The following is an 18,579-nucleotide window of genomic DNA, read 5'->3' as shown; positions in this document are numbered from 1 at the left end:
GGGGCTTAGATATTTGCCTACGTTTATGGAGAGCTTTTTTGGTTGATGCATTATTTCCTGACAATTACTACTAATTATTTTAAATCTGTACACTTTTGTTAGGCCTACATTGGAATTGGAATTAGCAGGAGTAAGCAGTAAATTGCATGTTTTTCCTGAGACAGAGGAGAATGCACACAGACAACCCGTCATGACACCTGACACCATGTGAATCAGTCCATCCATCTACTCGAGAACAACAAGGACACCTACTGGAGGAACATTAGAAGTACAATTTTACTGCTTCATGCCAGGACAGGAGAGCAGCGCAGTGAGCCACTCTAGACTGGTACCTGCTTTTTAGTTATAAATAAAATAAAATGTATCCACAAAGTTTCTGTATTGAATTTGTTCTATTTCATATATCAAATTAATACAATGTAGGTAGGTTCCTTTCATTGTCTCGCAATTTTGGAGTATAGGGCTCTCATTATTTAATTCCAGATAATTCACAGGTTTATTTATGACCATTTGGTTGCCATATTTTACATTAGCCTGTATTTTTCCAATTAAATATAAAAGTTTATGTCTATGGATGGAATGGAATGCTTACATCATGTATTTTATACCCTACAGTACATGCATTCTCAAATCCCTGGTCTTTTGCACTTTTAAAGGGCCTTTGAATTCATAATGAAATTATTAGATAGGGCTATTCTCTGAGTTCACTGTTTAAAGTGAAAGAGACGCGGAGAGATCAGAGTACATTGTTCTCGCGAGATACAAGAGTGGAGAATTAACTGATGCCTCTCAGCTTTGTGTGTTTGTTTAGATCAAGACAAATAGCTAGCAAAAATGTAGCTGATTAGCTAGAAAGAAGTTTGGGACAATTGGTAAGTAAAACTTCAGTGTTGACAAATGCAGCAATTTCTTCTACCGTTTCAGATTGCCACCAACGTCTAGTTGGCTAGTCTGACTGAAGTCTGTCTGAGGTCAGTTGAGGACATGGCATGTCGACAACATACTTTCACTCTCATTTGCAACTGTACTGTTAACTACATACATTGAAACTATTAACGGTTATCGTGTCAGAGTAGAGCATGAAACTAATCCAGATTTTGGCCACATAACTAGCTACAGTACAGTGTGTCACCTGACTTGGGTTAAACTAAACTAGCAAGTGATTTCGTTATCTTGGAGGACAAAACACACAGTTGACCTGACATGGCTATAGCCTTCCTTTTGGTTTTCGACAAACGTATTTCATATTGCCTTTTTTGCGTTTTATAATGACCATTGTACACACTACTGTTTACACTTAACTTGATAGAGCCAGTCTGATAATGTGCCCAAAGCCCTCTGTCGAGTTTATCATTCAAGACCAAAATAGTAGTTATTGACAATCAGAAATGTCTAAGTCTTCTTTTTAAAGCAGTTTCATAATGGAGATTGGTAGTGTTCTCTCCTGCAGCCCTGTCTGGCCCAGAGGTTTCAGAGTACTCTGGTAATAGCAGAGCACAACAACAACCAGCTCACACCCATCACACTGAACGCCATTACTGCTGCCAGCAAGGTGGGAGGAGAGGTCACCTGCCTGGTGGTTGGAACCAACTGTGCCAAGGTAGGACTGTCACTACGGTGCCCCACAGAGGTGGCAACCCCTCTTATCTGGAGAGCTACCAGTGTGCATGCAACTTTTTTAATTGAACCTTTATTTTACCAGGTTGGTCTCATTGAGATTAAACATCTCTTTTGCATGAGAGACCTTTCCAAATTTTGCTCCAACCCTACACTAATGCACCTAATTTCAGCTAGGCTAATCATGATTCTGGTGGGTAGAATCAGGTGTGTTTCAGGAAGGCTGGAGCAAAATCCTGCATACACCCAGCTCTGCTGGAGGAGGGTTGGCTACTCCTGCCCTAACAGCTGTTCAGTCACACATCAATGGAAGTTYTGTTTTAATGTGGTATTTCGTACATATGTCACCCTTGTGCAGTACAATGTAGCGCTTTCATGATATACAGCTGGCTGATATGGTTAACTGTTRATTTCTGTGRTGGATTCCTTCTTTAACAGGTTGCAGACCAGARCAGTAAAGTCCAGGGGGTCAAGAAGATTCTAGTGGCTCAACATGACTGCTACAAAGGACTGTTACCAGGTGATTTTTGGAAATGATGAAAGTCCCTTCATTCTGGGATGGGATATTTTTGTTATGTCCTGAGGTCTGTGTGGATATGCTTAGTTCAAATACAGATGCCGAAGATGTTTATTTACAGTTTATATGATATATACTGTTGGAATGATGGAATGCCATGATACTTCCTTTTGGTCTAAATATGTACTTTAACCCTGGTCCTCTTTTCTCCATACAGAGGAATTGACTCCTTTGATTCTTGCTACCCAGAAACAGTTCAACTTCACACACATCTGTGCAGGAGCTTCTGCTTTTGGGAAGGTGAGTTACTGACTGTAACACAACAGTGTTCACATGTCTGCATTTCCCCCATATTATTAATAGCTATATAATGATCAAATCCTTCCTTATCATGGGAAATTTATTTTATTATGTATCCAGACATGCATGAATAATAGCGCATTTTATCATCATAGCAACATCTAGTTGGTCTGATTGACCATTTTTAAACATTATGCTTTAATGCTTCTGAAAGTTTTTTTTCCTTCCAATTTTACCKAGTAAGTGTAGTACTACCCCTCAATTACTACCCCAGTAATCTGTCATTCTGCAATATAACTGTCAACTTGCTGATCTAATGGTATTTCTATTGKATTAGGATGCATTAAACAATATCTTATGTATTGTAATCCAACTCATATTGACTGAGGCTGGGTTGTCTGGTCTCGATTTCCCKGAGTAGATGAATGTGTTTTAGATGATGCATCCTAATACTGTCTGGTATTTGATTTCATTATTTTACTAAAAACATCATCAGCAATCATTTGTCAAAGATGACTTTGAATTCCATTGTCCATCCTTGGGCTAAACTTCACACAGTTTTGTATTTGAGTCTCRGTAGCCCAAGCTAGTTTTATCCAACTCACAGAGGGAAGTTTGTATCCGTCATGGTACTATAGCATTATTCACGTCATCTACTTTAAACTGTTTCCGTAGGGACACATTATTTGTAATAGTTTCAATTTTGTCTTTATTGTACCAAACTTTGCCAAGTCCTTAAAATGTTGAGAAACATTCCCATTTTAAAATAATCAACCTCCCCATCACCTCTCTGTGTCCTGAGCGATCCACAGGGTGATATGGTTGAATTAAAGAATATCATCTCAATACTMTATTATGCTCAACAGAATCTCCTTCCCAGAGTGTCAGCCAAGCTGGATGTTGCAACTCTCTCTGACATCACCGAGGTCAAATCTCAAGACACCTTCGTTAGAACCATTTACGCTGGTGAGATTCCTGTTGTAATATKTTTTATAATTAACAACTATTCCATTGAGGTATAAAATGACCCCAAATATTTTGTAAGCACACTAATTATTATGCCTTACAACATAGTTTCTTATCGCTGCAGGCCTGTTCTTAGCACAACCTATAATGCATACGTAAGCAGCAGAATAAATGATTGGAAAGATTTCAGTATTGGTGTAGTGCTCTGCTAATGGGCCCTGGGGTCAGGGGTTAAATGGAGATGATTGTTCTATATTCATTAGTAAAGTGATGAGGCTATAGTAGTTCATGTTGTTGTTGTTTCTGACCTCTTAATGACTACAGAGATCCACCCTAGTCATCCCAGCTGTCAGTCTGAAAGACTAAAAGCCTCCCTGAAGAAGAATAAGCTCAGATCATATTTTGATTGGGCACATTATAATCATAAAATATAGATGGGTCTGATTTAAAATTATCCACTTAAACTTTGGCAAGAGCCTGACTCTTCCTGGTTGGAAATTCAGTGGGGGGGTTTAACCATTTTGCTGCTGCATTTTTGACAGACAAAGGTCTTACACTTGGATGTTTTGGTGTTGTCAGACAGTCCAATTAGTAATTTACAATGCATATGCCAGGAACCGCCCTAGCTTCATACAATGCAAGTTCTTACAATGCAAATAATTACAATGCAAGTCTGTTCTTTCATGTTTTTAATTATTACTGTGAACATTTGTCATTGTATTTTATAGAATTGCCTGAATTGCATCGCATGTAAAACCCAAAAGCTTTATTAGATCCCCAAATTTTTATAAAACCTTTTTTCTTATATTGAGGGGTTTTGCTCTGAGAATATATCTCAATATGACCAAGCAAACACATTGTATGTGGTGTTACTGTATGTGTTGTCTTTGCTACAGGTAATGCCCTGGCCACAGTGAAGTGCAATGAGAAAGTCAAGGTGTTCACAGTGAGGGGAACTTCCTTTGAACCTGCTGCTGTGGAGGGAGGCAGTGCTGCTACTGAACAGGGTACAGTACTCTTCCATTACACTGTTGACAGCAGCACCACTCAGTAACCTTTTTCTGTCATCATAACAGATATTAATATTTTCAATACCTGATTATGGATGGAGAGCAGCATATTCAGATGCTAGTGTAAAGAATATATTGCACATTTAAATTGGCTGCGTTTTTTTGTTATGTCTGTCCATTCTGTTGCAGTTGCCTCACCCTCTCCTGCGGGGATGTCAGAATGGCTTGAGCAGAGCCTGACCAAGAGCGATCGACCAGAGCTCACTAGTGCCAAAGTGGTGGTGTCCGGAGGTAAGGGCTTAGCTTTACACTGTCTGACTGCTTCAGCCAATGTGTCATTCACATTCCCTGGCCTCTCATTCTGTTAGGTCATTGTGACCAAACACTTGATTTCTTTGTCCCATTAGGACGAGGGCTGAAGAGCGGTGAGAACTTCAAACTGCTGTACGACCTCGCTGACAAAATGGGCGCTGCAGGTATAAATAACGATGTGTGTGTACCTCAGAGAGAAGGAGAGAGAGAATCTGAGAGTGAGTGGGTGCATGTGTGAGGGACAGTGGAAAGAGTGAGGTCAGTTGTCTGTGTGTAACTGCATGGTATGATCATGTGTATTAATAACCTGCTGTATGTTGTGAATGCAGTGGGGGCTTCCAGAGCTGCTGTGGATGCTGGCTACATCCCCAATGACATGCAGGTCGGCCAGACTGGCAAGGTTGTAGCACCTGTAAGTGATACAACACACACCCTTTTATTGTCRCTGTTATTTCACTGTGTCACAGCAGAAACCAACGTACAATATTTCTTAGTGAGCAACCTGACAAGAAAATAATAACATAACTTTAATAAATTGTATATGATTGTTTCAGTTTTTCAGCATCATACTATCACATTAAATGTTCTGTAAAATTATATTTTAATTGAGGTATTTTGGATTACAATGTAATTATGTTTGGTCTTGTTGAATGACTTTAATTGAAATGTATGTGCACTTTTGCTGACCTTCATTAGCCTACAGTGCATTCGGAAAGTATTCAGATCCCTTGACTCTTTTCACATTTTGTTACATTACAGCCTTATTCTAAAATGGATTCAATTGTTTTGCCCCCCTCATCAATCTACACACAATACCCCAAAATGACAAATCAAAACAGGTTTTTAGACATTTTTGCAACTGTATATACACTACCGTTCAAAAGTTTGGGGTCACCTAGAAATGTCCATGTTTTTGAAAGAAAAGCACATTTTTTTGTCCATTAAAATAACATCAAATTGATCAGAAATACAGTGTAGACATTGTTAATGTTGTAAATGACTATTGTAGCTGGAAATGGCAGATTTTTTTATGGAATATTTACATAGGCGTACAGAGGCCCATTATCAGCAACCATCACTCCTGTGTTCCAATGACACGTTGTGTTAGCTAGTCCAAGTTTATCATTTTAAAAGGCTAATTGATCATTAGAAAACCCTTTTGCAATTATGTTAGCACAGCTGAAAACTGTTGTCCTGATTAAAGAAGCAATACAACTGGCCTTCTTAAGACTAGTTGAGTATCTGGAGCATCAGCATTTGTGGATTCGGTTACAGGCTCAAAATGCCCAGAAACAAAGAACTTTCTTCTGAAACTCGCCAGTCTATTCTTGATCTGAGAAATTAAGGCTATTCCATGCGAGAAATTGCGAAGAAACTGAAGATCTGGTACAACGCTGTGTACTACTCCCTTCACAGAACAGCGCAAACTGGCTCTAACCAGAATAGAAAGAGGAGTGAGAGGCCCCGGGGCACAACTGAGCAAGAGGACTGAGCAAGAGTACATTAGAGTGTCTAGTTTGAGAAACAAACGCCTCACAAGTCCTCAACTGACAGCTTCATTAAATAGTACCCGCAAAACACCAGTCTCAACGTCAACAGTGAAGAGGAGACTACGGGATGCTGTCCTTCTAGACAAGAGTTCCTCTGCCCAGTGTCTGTGTTTTTGCCCATCTTAATCTTTTATTTTTATTGGCCAGTCTGCTATATGGCTTTTTCTTTGCAACTCTGCCTAGAAGGCCAGCATCCCGGAGTCACTTCTTCACTGTTGACGTTGAGACTGGTGTTTAGTGGGTACTATTTAATGAAGCTGCGATGGCGTGATGGTTGCTGATAATGGGCCTCTGTACGCCTATTCCATTAAAAATCTGCCGTTTCCAGCTACAATAGTCATTTACAACATTAACAATGTCTACACTGTATTTCTGATCAATTTGATGTAATTTTAATGGACAAAAAAGTTTGCTTTTCTTTCAAAAACAAGAATTTCTAAGTGACCCCAAACTTTTGAATAGCGTATATAAAACATATTTTTAGAAATATCACATTTACTCAGTACTTTGTTGAAGCACTTTTGGCAGCGATTGCAGCGTCGAGTCTTCTTGGGTATGACGCTACAAGCTTGGCACACCTGTATTTGCGGAGTTTCTCTAGAGCAGGTTTTCATCAAGGATCTCTTTTGTACTTTGCTCCGGTATCTTTCCCTCGATCCTGACTAGTCTCCCAGTCCCTGCCTCTGAAAAATATCCCCACAGCATGATGCTGCCACCACCATGCTTCACCGTAGGGATGGTGCCAGATTTCCTCCAGACGTGACGCTTGGCATTCAGGCCAAATAGTTCAATCTTGGTTTCATCAGATCAGAGAATCTTCTTTTTCATGGTCTGAGAGTCTTTAGGTGCCTTTTGGAAAACTCCAAGCAGGCTGTCATGTGCCTTTTACTGAGGAGTGGCTTCAGTCTGGCCACTCTACCATAAAGGCCTGATTGTTGGAGTGCTGCAGAGATGGTTGTCCTTCTGGAAAGTTCTCCCATCTCCACAGAGGAACTTTGCAGCTCTGTGAGAGTGACCATCAGGTTCTTGTTCACCTCCCTGACCAAGGCTCTTCTCCCCCGATTGCTCAGTTTGGCCGAGCGGCCAGTTCTAGGAAGAGTCTTGGTGGTTACAAGCTTCTTCAATTTAAGAATGATGGAAGCATTGTGTTCTTGGGGACCTTCAATGCTGCAGAAATGTTTTGGTATCCTTCCCCAGATCTGTGCCTTGACACAATCCTGTCTCGGAGCTCTACGGACAATTCCTTAAACTTCATGGCTTGGTTTTTGCTCTGACATGCACTGTCAACTGTGGGACCTTATATAGACAGGTGTGTGCCTTTCCTAATCATGTCCAATCAATTGAATTTACAACAGGTGGACTCCAATCAAGTTGTAGATACATCTCACAGATGATCAATGGAAACATGATGCACCTGAGCTCAATTTCGAGTCTTATAGCAAAGGGTCTGAATATTTATGTAAATAAGATATTTAATTTTTTAGAATTTTGCGAACATCTCTAAAAACCTGTTTTCGCTTTGTCATCATGTGGTATTGTGTGTAGATTGAGGATTTTTTTTATTTATTCCATTTTAGAATAAGTCTAACTTAACAAAATGTGGAAAAAGTCAAGGGGTCTGAATACTTTCTGAATGCACTGTATTTTCTCGATCTTGATGTTCCAAAGATGGCCTATCTGTCTCCTACATTCAATTGTGTGTACAGTGTGTTAGTTAGCAGATGTGTGTGGATTGGGGTGTGTGTGTGTGCCAAGATTGCGGAGGCTGTGTATGTTTTGGCAAAGCCAACAAGCCACAAGACAGACCCCTCACAGCAAAGGGAATTAGCCTTAGTCGAGTTGCATATTCCGGTTTTCAGGAATACAGCTATTTTCAACCTAGCTTCCTTTTCCACTGAAAACCAAATGTGGGAACTCCGCTCAGGCGTTTCTCTTATGCCTGCTACGTCAGGTTAAAGGGAATTAATACAGGCAAGCACACACTTGTTATCCAAAACAATACAAACAAAATCACAGAATGTGTGACAATACTCTGTATTGTGACATTATTTAATTATTTTAAATTGAATAAGCTTAAAAAGGCTAAATGGGTCATTTGGCTCGCGACAGGGATATCCCAGCTGTCATCAGACCCACATTAGGGCAGTCTGAAGCGGCTGTAATGTAGTTAATGGCTGATTTAAGGTCCTAAATGATTTACCAGACTCATTAGGAAGGAGACTTAAGTGCTGTGAGTCCACCCTGCCCCTCAAAATGGACAACTCTGCCAATATTGTTGTACACAATGTAAACAGGAAACAATCACAGAAGGCTATGAAATGCAACATACTAAACCAGTAACCATTCATTGCTTGTGTATTGCAATTAATATTCAAAACAAATCAGGTCAATGGAAATATAATTGATGTAATCAAATGTAATAATATACTATTTACAGTAATATTATATATACAGTACCAGTCAAAAGTTTGGACTAACCTACTAATTTTCTTTATTTTTGTTATTTTCTAGATTGTAGAATAATAGTGAAGACATCAAAACTATGAAATGACACATATGTAATAACCAAAAAAGTGTTAAACAAATCAAAATATATTTTATGTTTGAGATTCTTCAAAGTAGCTGCCCTTTGCCTTGATGGCAGCTTTGCACATTGGCTTTCTCTCAACCAGCTTCATGAAGTAGACACCTGGAATGCATTTCAATTAACAGGTGTGCCTTTTTAAAAGTTAATTTGTAGAATTTCTTTCCTTCTTAATGCGTTTGAGCCAATCAGTTGTGACAAGGTAGGGGTGGTATACAGAAGATAGCCCTATTTGGTAAAATACCAAGTCCATATTATGGCAAGAACAGCTCAATTAAGCAAAGAGAAACAACAGTCCATCATTACTTTAAGACATGAAGGTCAGTCAGTGCAGTCACAAAAACCATCAAGCGCTATGATGAGACTGTCTCTCATGAGGACCACCACAGGGAAGGAAGACCCAGAGTTATCTCTGGATAAGGATAAGTTCATTAGAGTTAACTGCACCTCAGATTGCAGCCCAAATAAATGCTTCACAGAGTTCAAGTAACAGACACATCTCAACATCAACTGTTCAGAGGAGACTGTGTGAATCAGGCATTCATTGCCGAATTGCTGCAAAGAAACCACTACTAAAGGCCAAAAAAAACGAGCAATGGACATTAGACCGGTGGAAATCTGTCCTTTGGTCTGATGAGTCCAAATTTTAGATTTTTGGTTCCAACCGCCGTGTCTTTGTGAGACGCAGGAATACGATGAACGGATGATCTCTGCATGTGTGGTTCCTCACCGTGATGCATGGAGGAGGGTGGTGGGGGTGCTTTGCTGATGACACTGTCAGTGATTTTATTTAGAATTCAAGGCACACTTAACCAGCATGGCTACCACAGTATTCTGCAGCGATACGCCATCCCATCTGGTTTGCACTTAGTCCCACTGTCATTTGTTTTTCAACAGGACAATGACCCAACACCTCCAGGCTGTGTAAGGGCTATTTGACCAAGAAGGAAAGTGATGGTGCTGCATCAGATGACTATCCTCCACAATCACCTGACCTCAACCCAACTGAGATGGTTTGGGATGAGTTGGACCGCAGAGTGATGGAAAGGCAGCCAGCAAGTTCTAAGCATTTGTGGGAACTCCTTCAAGACTGTTTAAAATGTTTTGGTTACTACATGATTCCATATGTGTTATTTCATAGTTTTGATGTCTTCATATTATTCTACAATGTAGAAATAGTAAAAAATTAAGAAAACCCCTTAATTAAGTAGGTGTGTCTACACTTTTGACTGGTACTGTATATATTTAAAGTTATAGGTATATTTTCTACACAGTAAGCAGTGGATGGTATGTCAATCTCCATAATTCCATGACAAGCCTTCAGAAACGCTCCAACCCCCCCCCCCCCCAAAGAAATCACATCTTTCCTCATGCCTGTCTGAGAGGGGAACCATGTTGTGGATTTATAATTTATCATTCTTCAGAGGTAATGCAGTATTCACATGATAATTAGGATACATTTTTGATTGTTGCCTGCGGGCATTTCTGCATTGTTGGCTTCAGGAACCTGGGCCATTATGACCTTATTAGTGTAACTGTCAGTGGCCTGTTTTAGTTTACACATGCGTTGTCGTGTATTTTATATGAACTGCCCACTCATCAGGATAAAACTTATTAGTGGCTTTTACAAGACGCCGTGTCACTTAAATGAGGAGAGCAACACCTCCGCTTGACTCAATGTACCTGTCAAAACAATGCTGGCAAAATTAATAACGTTTTCAATTACTGTATTCTTGTTAATTACTTATAAAGACTATGTATTTTACTTGAAATGGGATACGATAACAATTGATTAAAATAATGACATACAATTGTTTCAGGTTTTGTCATAAGGAACAAATAAAGAAACATTTATAATATAAGGCTATTGTTAAGTGAGAGCACTGTATAGGCATTGGTGGTTTCAGAATGATGCAGGTTGATAGTCTTTTACTTATGATTTTAGAGGACTAAAGTAATAATTTCAAGTGATAAGTTTTATAATTTTCTCATTATCTTCACAAGCTTTGTCACATGTAGGCCTACAGTACAAATATAACAAAACAAAGACTTCTAATGGGACCACTTTTACCCTTTTTTCATATGCTTTTCAAGGCATTGCATATCATAGATTCTTCTGTCAAACCAGTTATAGGACTCAGTCCTGAGATACCACTGAGCCAGTCTAACAGTATTTAGTYTCGTTAGCCAACCTGTTGTCCTTTGTTGTCTGTTTGCACACAGCAGCATCCCGTGATCACCTGGTTGATTAACTCAGTTGTGTCACAATCTGGCTATGTGTACAGGAGCTTGTGTTCTCACACCTGAGGGGAGCTGTGCTGTGTGAACCACTGGGTTTCAGCATCACTTTGGGGGATTTTATTAACAGGCCAGCGGGTGCACCYAGTCCCTGCCCTGCTGCCACTGCTCACAGCAGCTGTGGAGAGACCAAACACCAGACAGGCAAGCAGACAGACAGGCAGAAGAGGAGGGAAAAACTACCCAAGCTTGGCAAATCGTCTGGCCATTTTCCTCCTCTCCCTACATATACTTTAAAAACATCCAGGGCTAAATGACCCCCCCCCAAGTATAGCAGTTTGTAGTGGGAAACTTTCAAAAAGCTGTTTATACCCAGCTGGGGACCTACTTGGAGGCTAACGGGGAGAAGCTTTTCTATTTTTTATTTTCTCTCTCTCCCAGTCTGGGGGGAAAAAAGGCCTCTGGATTGACAGTGCCTTTCATACTGTATTATCCGGCCTGGCTTTTAACTCCGGGAGAACTGTGTTCACAAATTGATGCTCTGTTCCTCTGGGGCTGCAGCTGAAACATTAAATCCTACTGAAATATTCATATGTGAGTGCATTTAGCTGAAAGCAATTGATGTGCTGCTCCCTGGAGAATGGATGGTAATGTTGCAGCCAGGGGCCAAGGCCCCCCACACTCTGGCTGGCAGACACCCTAAAGGACCACACTGGTCAAAACCATTGAGATGTATGTTCAGGAATTGACTGCCTATCGGGTCAGAGTATGATGTAAAGGGTTCCGGGGGATTGGGGCTCAGTTTGTGGTTCTGGTGTTGGTCACTTATGGTCACAGCAACTTGGTTCACCAGACTACTGGTTAGGAGAGCCTATCTCGTAAGGCTGTGGTCATAGGGATTCTCTGATGGCCATGCTGTGTATGTCTGTGTGAAAACACACATCATCTTCGCATTTTAAGTTGTTGAAAAGTAATGGTTAAATCAATAGTCTTACATATCATATTGTGGCCAAACCTTTTCATTCATTTGGTTGAGACTGATTTTCTTTCAAAATAGATTTTTTTGTTCTCCCTACAATAAACACTCTGTTTATTAAAACTTGAAAGCTGATTTATTTTATTTATTTATGCATTATGTCTCTGTAGTATTATTGCAATAATATAAAAAAAATTGTTATATGAATTACATTTTTGATAATACATTATTATATACTGACTGGCCATTTTATGTTTTTTCCCAGGAACTCTACATCGCAGTGGGCATCTCTGGAGCTATTCAGCACCTGGCTGGGATGAAGGACAGCAAGGTACAGCACACCACATCACACATCAAACTAAGCAGTCTAAATAAGCTAGTGGTATTATTGTGGTATAGCTGTGTTATTACTTGTGGATAATACTTCTCATTTAAACAAATGTAAAAAGATTTGTTCTACTGATTTTCAAAAAAACGATTTGAGGATGCAAGATATTCTGAATTTTTCTAGTGCTCCAAACAAAATACAGAATATGTTTTATACAGCAAGAGGTTTTTGAAAATGTAACAATGTTTCCCTAAAGAAGTTGTGCTTTTTAAAACATAGTTTTTTGCTGATTCTTGCTGTCGCAAGTCATGCATAAGTACATATAGTTATGGGGCTTGTGCGTTTGATTGCTAAATTAACTGTGGTGTCGATTATTTTATTCAAGTCTTCTGAGCTCTTTGTGATGTAGCGCCTTGTCACCAGGAGAGTGATAAATACGTCTCACCCTCATGTTTATCACAATTTCATATAGCTAAGCTTATTCTACCGCCTTTTATGGAATTTGCACTAGTGATGGATTAACAAGTAAAGATATACATACAGTAAAACAATGGGGATACTGATTAAATGTCATATTGATTTAAAATAAAATCTATTAATGTAAAAACATGTATTAATTAATACAAAATATTTACAACTCTTTGAAACTGGCTGTCTCATTTTGAAGATAAAAAAAACAATCATTTGATATCTTCAAGTTATCTGAAAGTATAAAGATCACCCATTCCAATAATCAGTTCAGTTAACACTGTTACTGTATAGGCTGATTCGAAAAAGCCAAAATGTACCTAATTAATAGTATTACAACAATTCACTCTTTGAGAATGTCTATATATGAGGAGGATTTGAATTAACTTGGTCAAAGTAACTTTTCTTATTTGCATTCCTCTTTTTTCGCTGTAGTTGACCCACTTTTACAACAAGTGGAAGGCAGAATACGTCTGTCACTGGAAGAGAACTGTTTTATGTAAATGKAAAATGGAAAAACTCTTTCGTAGCCATGACAACAGTCTCCTGAGTGGATTTCTTCCACCAAGGCGAGCTATCTGCTCCGGGATCCCGTGCACTTAAGAAGTGTGTTTTAAAAGGGAACCTGAAGAAGCTTTTTAAAGAATGATGTATAATTTATTTGTATTTTCTCTCTTGCTTCGGAGCTTCTTAAGAGGAGAGTAGGGTGTCTTGTGTGGGATGTGTTCTGAATGTGTCAGACCACAGTATTATGTACTATTATGCAGCCATAGTCCCATATCTATTTGTTTTGAATGAGATGTACTCTGCTTCTACGTATATCCAGCCGCTTGATGTCATGGAGCTGTTTTCAATCACTTTCATCCACTTAAAAAAAAACACATTCATAAGTGACATCACTTAAGTGCAGCTAATTTGGGCTTGTATGTRTGCTGCTTTAACAAGCTATGCAATATGTCATGAAAGCATCGTGTATATATAACATGAGAGAGTAGTAAGGGATGGTAATACAACTTTATTTTATTTTGTTCTTTATTATTTATTTTAACTTAATTCTGATTCTCATCATAGTGACTGATATTGTCCTAATGCCGGATGCTGACTCACTGCTTTAGGATGTGGATCAACAGTTTACATAGCAATGTATCTTTGTAATTTATGATTTAAGTGTTTGGTTTAGCCTCCATGTACAGTATGCATACCGCTTTGCATTTTCATTCAGAGGACAGGTTAGTACATGTACTGAGACGAACTGTGACACGTGTTTCTGTGTTTTATTTCTAGATAATCGTTGCCATCAACAAAGATCCAGAGGCACCTATTTTCCAGGTAGCTGACTATGGTTTAGTGAAGGATCTCTTCAAGGTAAGACTGTCAATGATGACACGATTAGATATTGTAATATAAAAGGTGTGAAATGAATCCCTATATGGAGGTAGATATTTAGTTCATCTTAAGGAGGTGGACCTAGATCTTCAGCATTGGCTAAATGAAGTATTGTACACCACACCCTGTATAAGTTTAGTAAAGTGCTATGAGTGTTATCCAAGTTAACACTGATACACTGGATTTAACCTGTATGTTGCCCAGTATTTCTAATTCATGACAGCATTTAAAGTGTCAGTGTTCATGTCCTTGATCTGGTTAGTCCTGATGGGTAAATTGTGGTGAGGAGTCTTGAGGGAAATATCCATCACACCCTCATGCCATCGTTACAGATCCCTGTCACACCCTGTCCATCTCTCCTTTAAGAGTCATTCTTCTAGTACCCTCAGGAGGATTTAAAATAGGTTTATTAATATGATGTGTATTTATGTTATTGTCACGGCCGTCGTTGAAGGAAGACCAAGGTGCAGCGTGGTGAGCGTACATAATCCTTTTATTTAGAAAAATTATGTCAACTAAACAACAAACGAAGAAAACAACCGTGAAGCTTACAGGGCTAAGTGCCACTAACAAAAGTCAACTACCCACAACGAAAGGAGGGAAAAAGGGCTACCTAAGTATGGTTCCCAATCAGAGACAACGATAGACAGCTGTCCCTGATTGAGAACCATACCTGGCCAAAACATAGAAATAAAGAAACATAGGAAACAAAACATAGAATGCCCACCCCAAATCACACCCTGACCAAACCAAATAGAGACATAAAAAGGCTCTCTAAGGTCAGGGCGTGACAGTTATATTAATAATATGGGCCTTATTCTACCAAAAGTGGTTTCCTGTTAAAAGCAAACATAACATTGGTTTTGGCTGAATTAGGTCCTTAATTAGCTATAAATTATTATAAACTGGGTGGTTCAAGCCCTGAATGCTGATTAGCTGACAGCCATGGTATATCAGACCGTATTCCACATGTATTTTTACTACTCTATTTACGTTGGTAACCAGTTTTATAATAGCAATAAGGCACCTCAGGGGTTTGTTGTATATGGCCAATATACCACGGCTAAGGGCTGTATCCAGGCACTCTGCATTGCGTCATGCTTAAGAACATCCCTTAGCCATGGTATATTGGCCATATACCACACATATACCCTCGTGCCTTATTGCTTAAGTATACCATAGCAAAACACATTTGAAAAAAACGCAAGAAAGAGGTGATATCTCAGATTTCCTCCTCAGTTAATGACGCTGTAATAAGACACATCAACGACTGATCGACTAATGTTAATGCAATTAAACTGACTCCCTCTGAGCCTTTACTCAAACATTTCAATTATTAAGGGAAATGTCTAATGGTCACTGTTAATTCACTCTTCTTCTTCTCTGATTGTGACATTGAGGCACTTCCTGGTTCACTAGAGACCTCCCGCAAGCCATTTCCTGTCTGATCAGAGGCCCAGGCTGTCAGTTAGACGCTCATTAAAAGTATTCCTGTGTAATAATGTCATTGTAAAAGCATTTTGTGACATCTGCTTATGTACAAGGGGTTCTATAAATGAGTTTGATTGATAAAATGAATTGAATAGTTAGGTTTATCATTATAAATCATTAAAAGACACCTTCCATTTGCCGTTCAGTCTTAAACAATGGGGATTCATTAGCTTGGTGGTGCAGCCATCTATTTGACCTGTTTAAAGGCCATGTTAATGTCTGGTTTTCCCTCTCATACATTTGCACATTATTCAGTTGTTTAATCTCAGAAAGCAAAACTTCTAGAGACCTTGTGCCTTACTGAGTTGTGCCTTATTCAGTTACAATCKGTTAACTAGGTTTCTGGGATAAGCCTAAAATAACACTGAGTGAAATCATGTTTAAATGAATATGCAGTTGAGTTCTTACTCTCTCCGACTGTAAACATTTCTCTGAGTGCCTGAATCCAAACCTGGTAAATCAGTTATTGGGATTGATAGAATAGGAACCATTTGGAACTGTATATTATTCCACCTAATGAAAAAGCAGATGTASTGAATTATTGAACTGGTGAATGTATCAGTGGATAGTTCCTCAACCTTAACAGGAACTAWTACCACCTGATAGTTAAACTAAGGGGACTGCCTGGTGTTTCATATTGATTCTGTGTTCCTCTTCACCTATTCACTCCTAATTGACATGCTCAGGTAACTTTGYCAGGGCTCAACGCCACAGGGTTCCAGGCAGCACTTCTACCCTCTAGTTTAGGCATAAAGACGGAGGTGGCAGATCCAGATCCAGTGCCCAAGCTTTGCCACACACTTCAAGAGGGACCCTTTGTGAGAAGTGAAAGCCTAGTGGCTTTTTCCATTTGTTTGGCTGTGCCTCATCATTTATTAACCAGTGCCGTTGCGTGTGATCGGCCGGTGTAGGTGACTAGGTGTTTAAGTTAGTAATATTCTGCTGAAGTGATGGGTAAGTAGAGATAATAATAACAGGCAGGTCCAGAACTGTGACAACAGCGCACGCAAGATCCCCCTGCTCAAGCCAGCGCATGTCCAGGCCCATCTGAAGTTTGCCAATGACCATCTGGATGATCCAGAGGAGGAATGGGAGAAGGTCATGTGGTCTGATGAGACAAAAATAGAGCTTTTTGGGCTTAAACTCCACTCGCCGTGTTTGGAGGAAGAAGAAGGATGAGTACAACCCCAAGAACACCATCCCAACCGTGAAGCATGGAGGTGGAAACATCATTCTTTGGGGATGATTTTCTGTAAAGGTAACAGGACGACTGCCCCATATTGAGGGGAGGATGGATAGGGCCATGTATCGCAAGATCTTGGCCAACAACCTCCTTCCCTCAGTAAGCATTGAAGATGGGTCGTGGCTGGTCTTCCAGCATGACAACGACCCGAAACACACAGCCAGGGCAACTAAGGAGTGGCTCCGTAAGAAGCATCTCAAGGTCCTGGAGTGGCCTAGCCAGTCTCCAGACCTGAACCAATGGAGGGAGCTGAAAGTCCGTATTGCCCAGCGACAGCCCCGAAACCTGAAAGATCTGGAGAAGGTCTGTATGGAGGAGTGGGCCAAAATCCCTGCTGCAATGTGTGCAAACCTGGTCAAGAACTACAGGAAACGTATGATCTCTGTAATTGCAAACAAAGGTTTCTGTACCAAATATTAAGTTCTGCTTTTCTGATGTATCAAAATACTTATGTCATGCAATAAAATGCAAATGAATTACTTAAAAATCATACAATGTGATTTTATACATTTTTTTTAGATTCCGTCTCTCACAGTTGAAGTGTACCTATGATAAAAATTACAGACCTCTACATGCTTTGTAAGTAGGAAAACCTGCAAAATCGTCAGTGTATCAAATACTTGTTCTCCCCACTGTATCACGGTGGATAATGGAAAGCTACAGTATCAGGATAATACAGTGTTATATCACGGTGGATAATGGAAAGCTACAGTATCAGGATAATAGTGTTATATCACGGTGGATAATGGAAAGCTACAGTACAAGGATAATAGTGTTATATATCACGGTGGATAATGGAAAGCTACAGTATCAGGATAATAGTGTTATATATCACGGTGCATAATAGTGTTATATATCACGGTGGATAATGGAAGCTACAGTATCAGGATAATAGTGTTATATATCACGGTGGATAATGGAAAGCAGTATCAGGATAATAGTGTTATATATCACGGTGGATAATGGAAAGCTACAGTATCAGGATAATAGTGTTATATAATCACGGTGGATAATGGAAAGCTACAGTATCAGGATAATAGTGTTATATAATCACGGTGAGGTAAATGGAAAGCTACAGTATCAGGATAATAGTTTATAACTCACGGTGGATAATGGAAAGCTACAGTATCAGGATAATAGTGTTATATAATCACGGTGGATAATGGAAAGCTACAGTATCAGGATAAAGTGTTTATAATCACGGTGGATAATGGAAAGCTACAGTATCAGGATAATAGTGTTATATAATCACGGTGGATAATGGAAAGCTACAGTATCAGGATAATAGTGTTATATAATCACGGTGGATAATGGAAAGCTACAGTATCAGGATAATAGTGTTATATATCACGGTGGATAATGAAAGCTACAGTATCAGGATAATACAGTGTTATATATCACGGTGGATAATGGAAAGCTACAGTATCAGGATAATAGTGTTATATATCACGGTGGATAATGGAAAGCTACAGTATCAGGATAATAGTGTTATATAATCACAGGGGATAATGGAAAGCTACAGTATCAGAGAATACAGTGTTATATATCACGGTGGATAATGGAAAGCTACAGTATCAGGATAATAGTGTTATA

General features: G+C 39.4%; 1 protein-coding gene across 1 annotated transcript; it reads left to right on the top strand.

Annotated features, from left to right (window-relative positions):
• The first annotated feature begins 286 nt into the window (after window positions 1-286).
• On the top strand, window positions 287-14,323 carry LOC111974479 (electron transfer flavoprotein subunit alpha, mitochondrial-like). Its single transcript, XM_070447402.1, has 11 exons — window positions 287-310; window positions 1,436-1,600; window positions 2,056-2,137; window positions 2,352-2,434; window positions 3,301-3,400; window positions 4,297-4,407; window positions 4,600-4,701; window positions 4,818-4,886; window positions 5,052-5,134; window positions 12,336-12,401; window positions 14,151-14,323. Exons 1-11 carry the CDS (start codon window positions 287-289, stop codon window positions 14,271-14,273), a joined length of 1,008 nt encoding a protein of 335 aa, XP_070303503.1. The 3' UTR covers window positions 14,274-14,323.
• Window positions 14,324-18,579: the final 4,256 nt, after the last annotated feature.

This window comes from Salvelinus sp. IW2-2015, linkage group LG15, assembly GCF_002910315.2.
Source record: "Salvelinus sp. IW2-2015 linkage group LG15, ASM291031v2, whole genome shotgun sequence".
NCBI classification, from domain to species: Eukaryota; Metazoa; Chordata; class Actinopteri; order Salmoniformes; family Salmonidae; genus Salvelinus; species Salvelinus sp. IW2-2015.
This window is presented reverse-complemented; position numbering and strand designations above follow the sequence as displayed.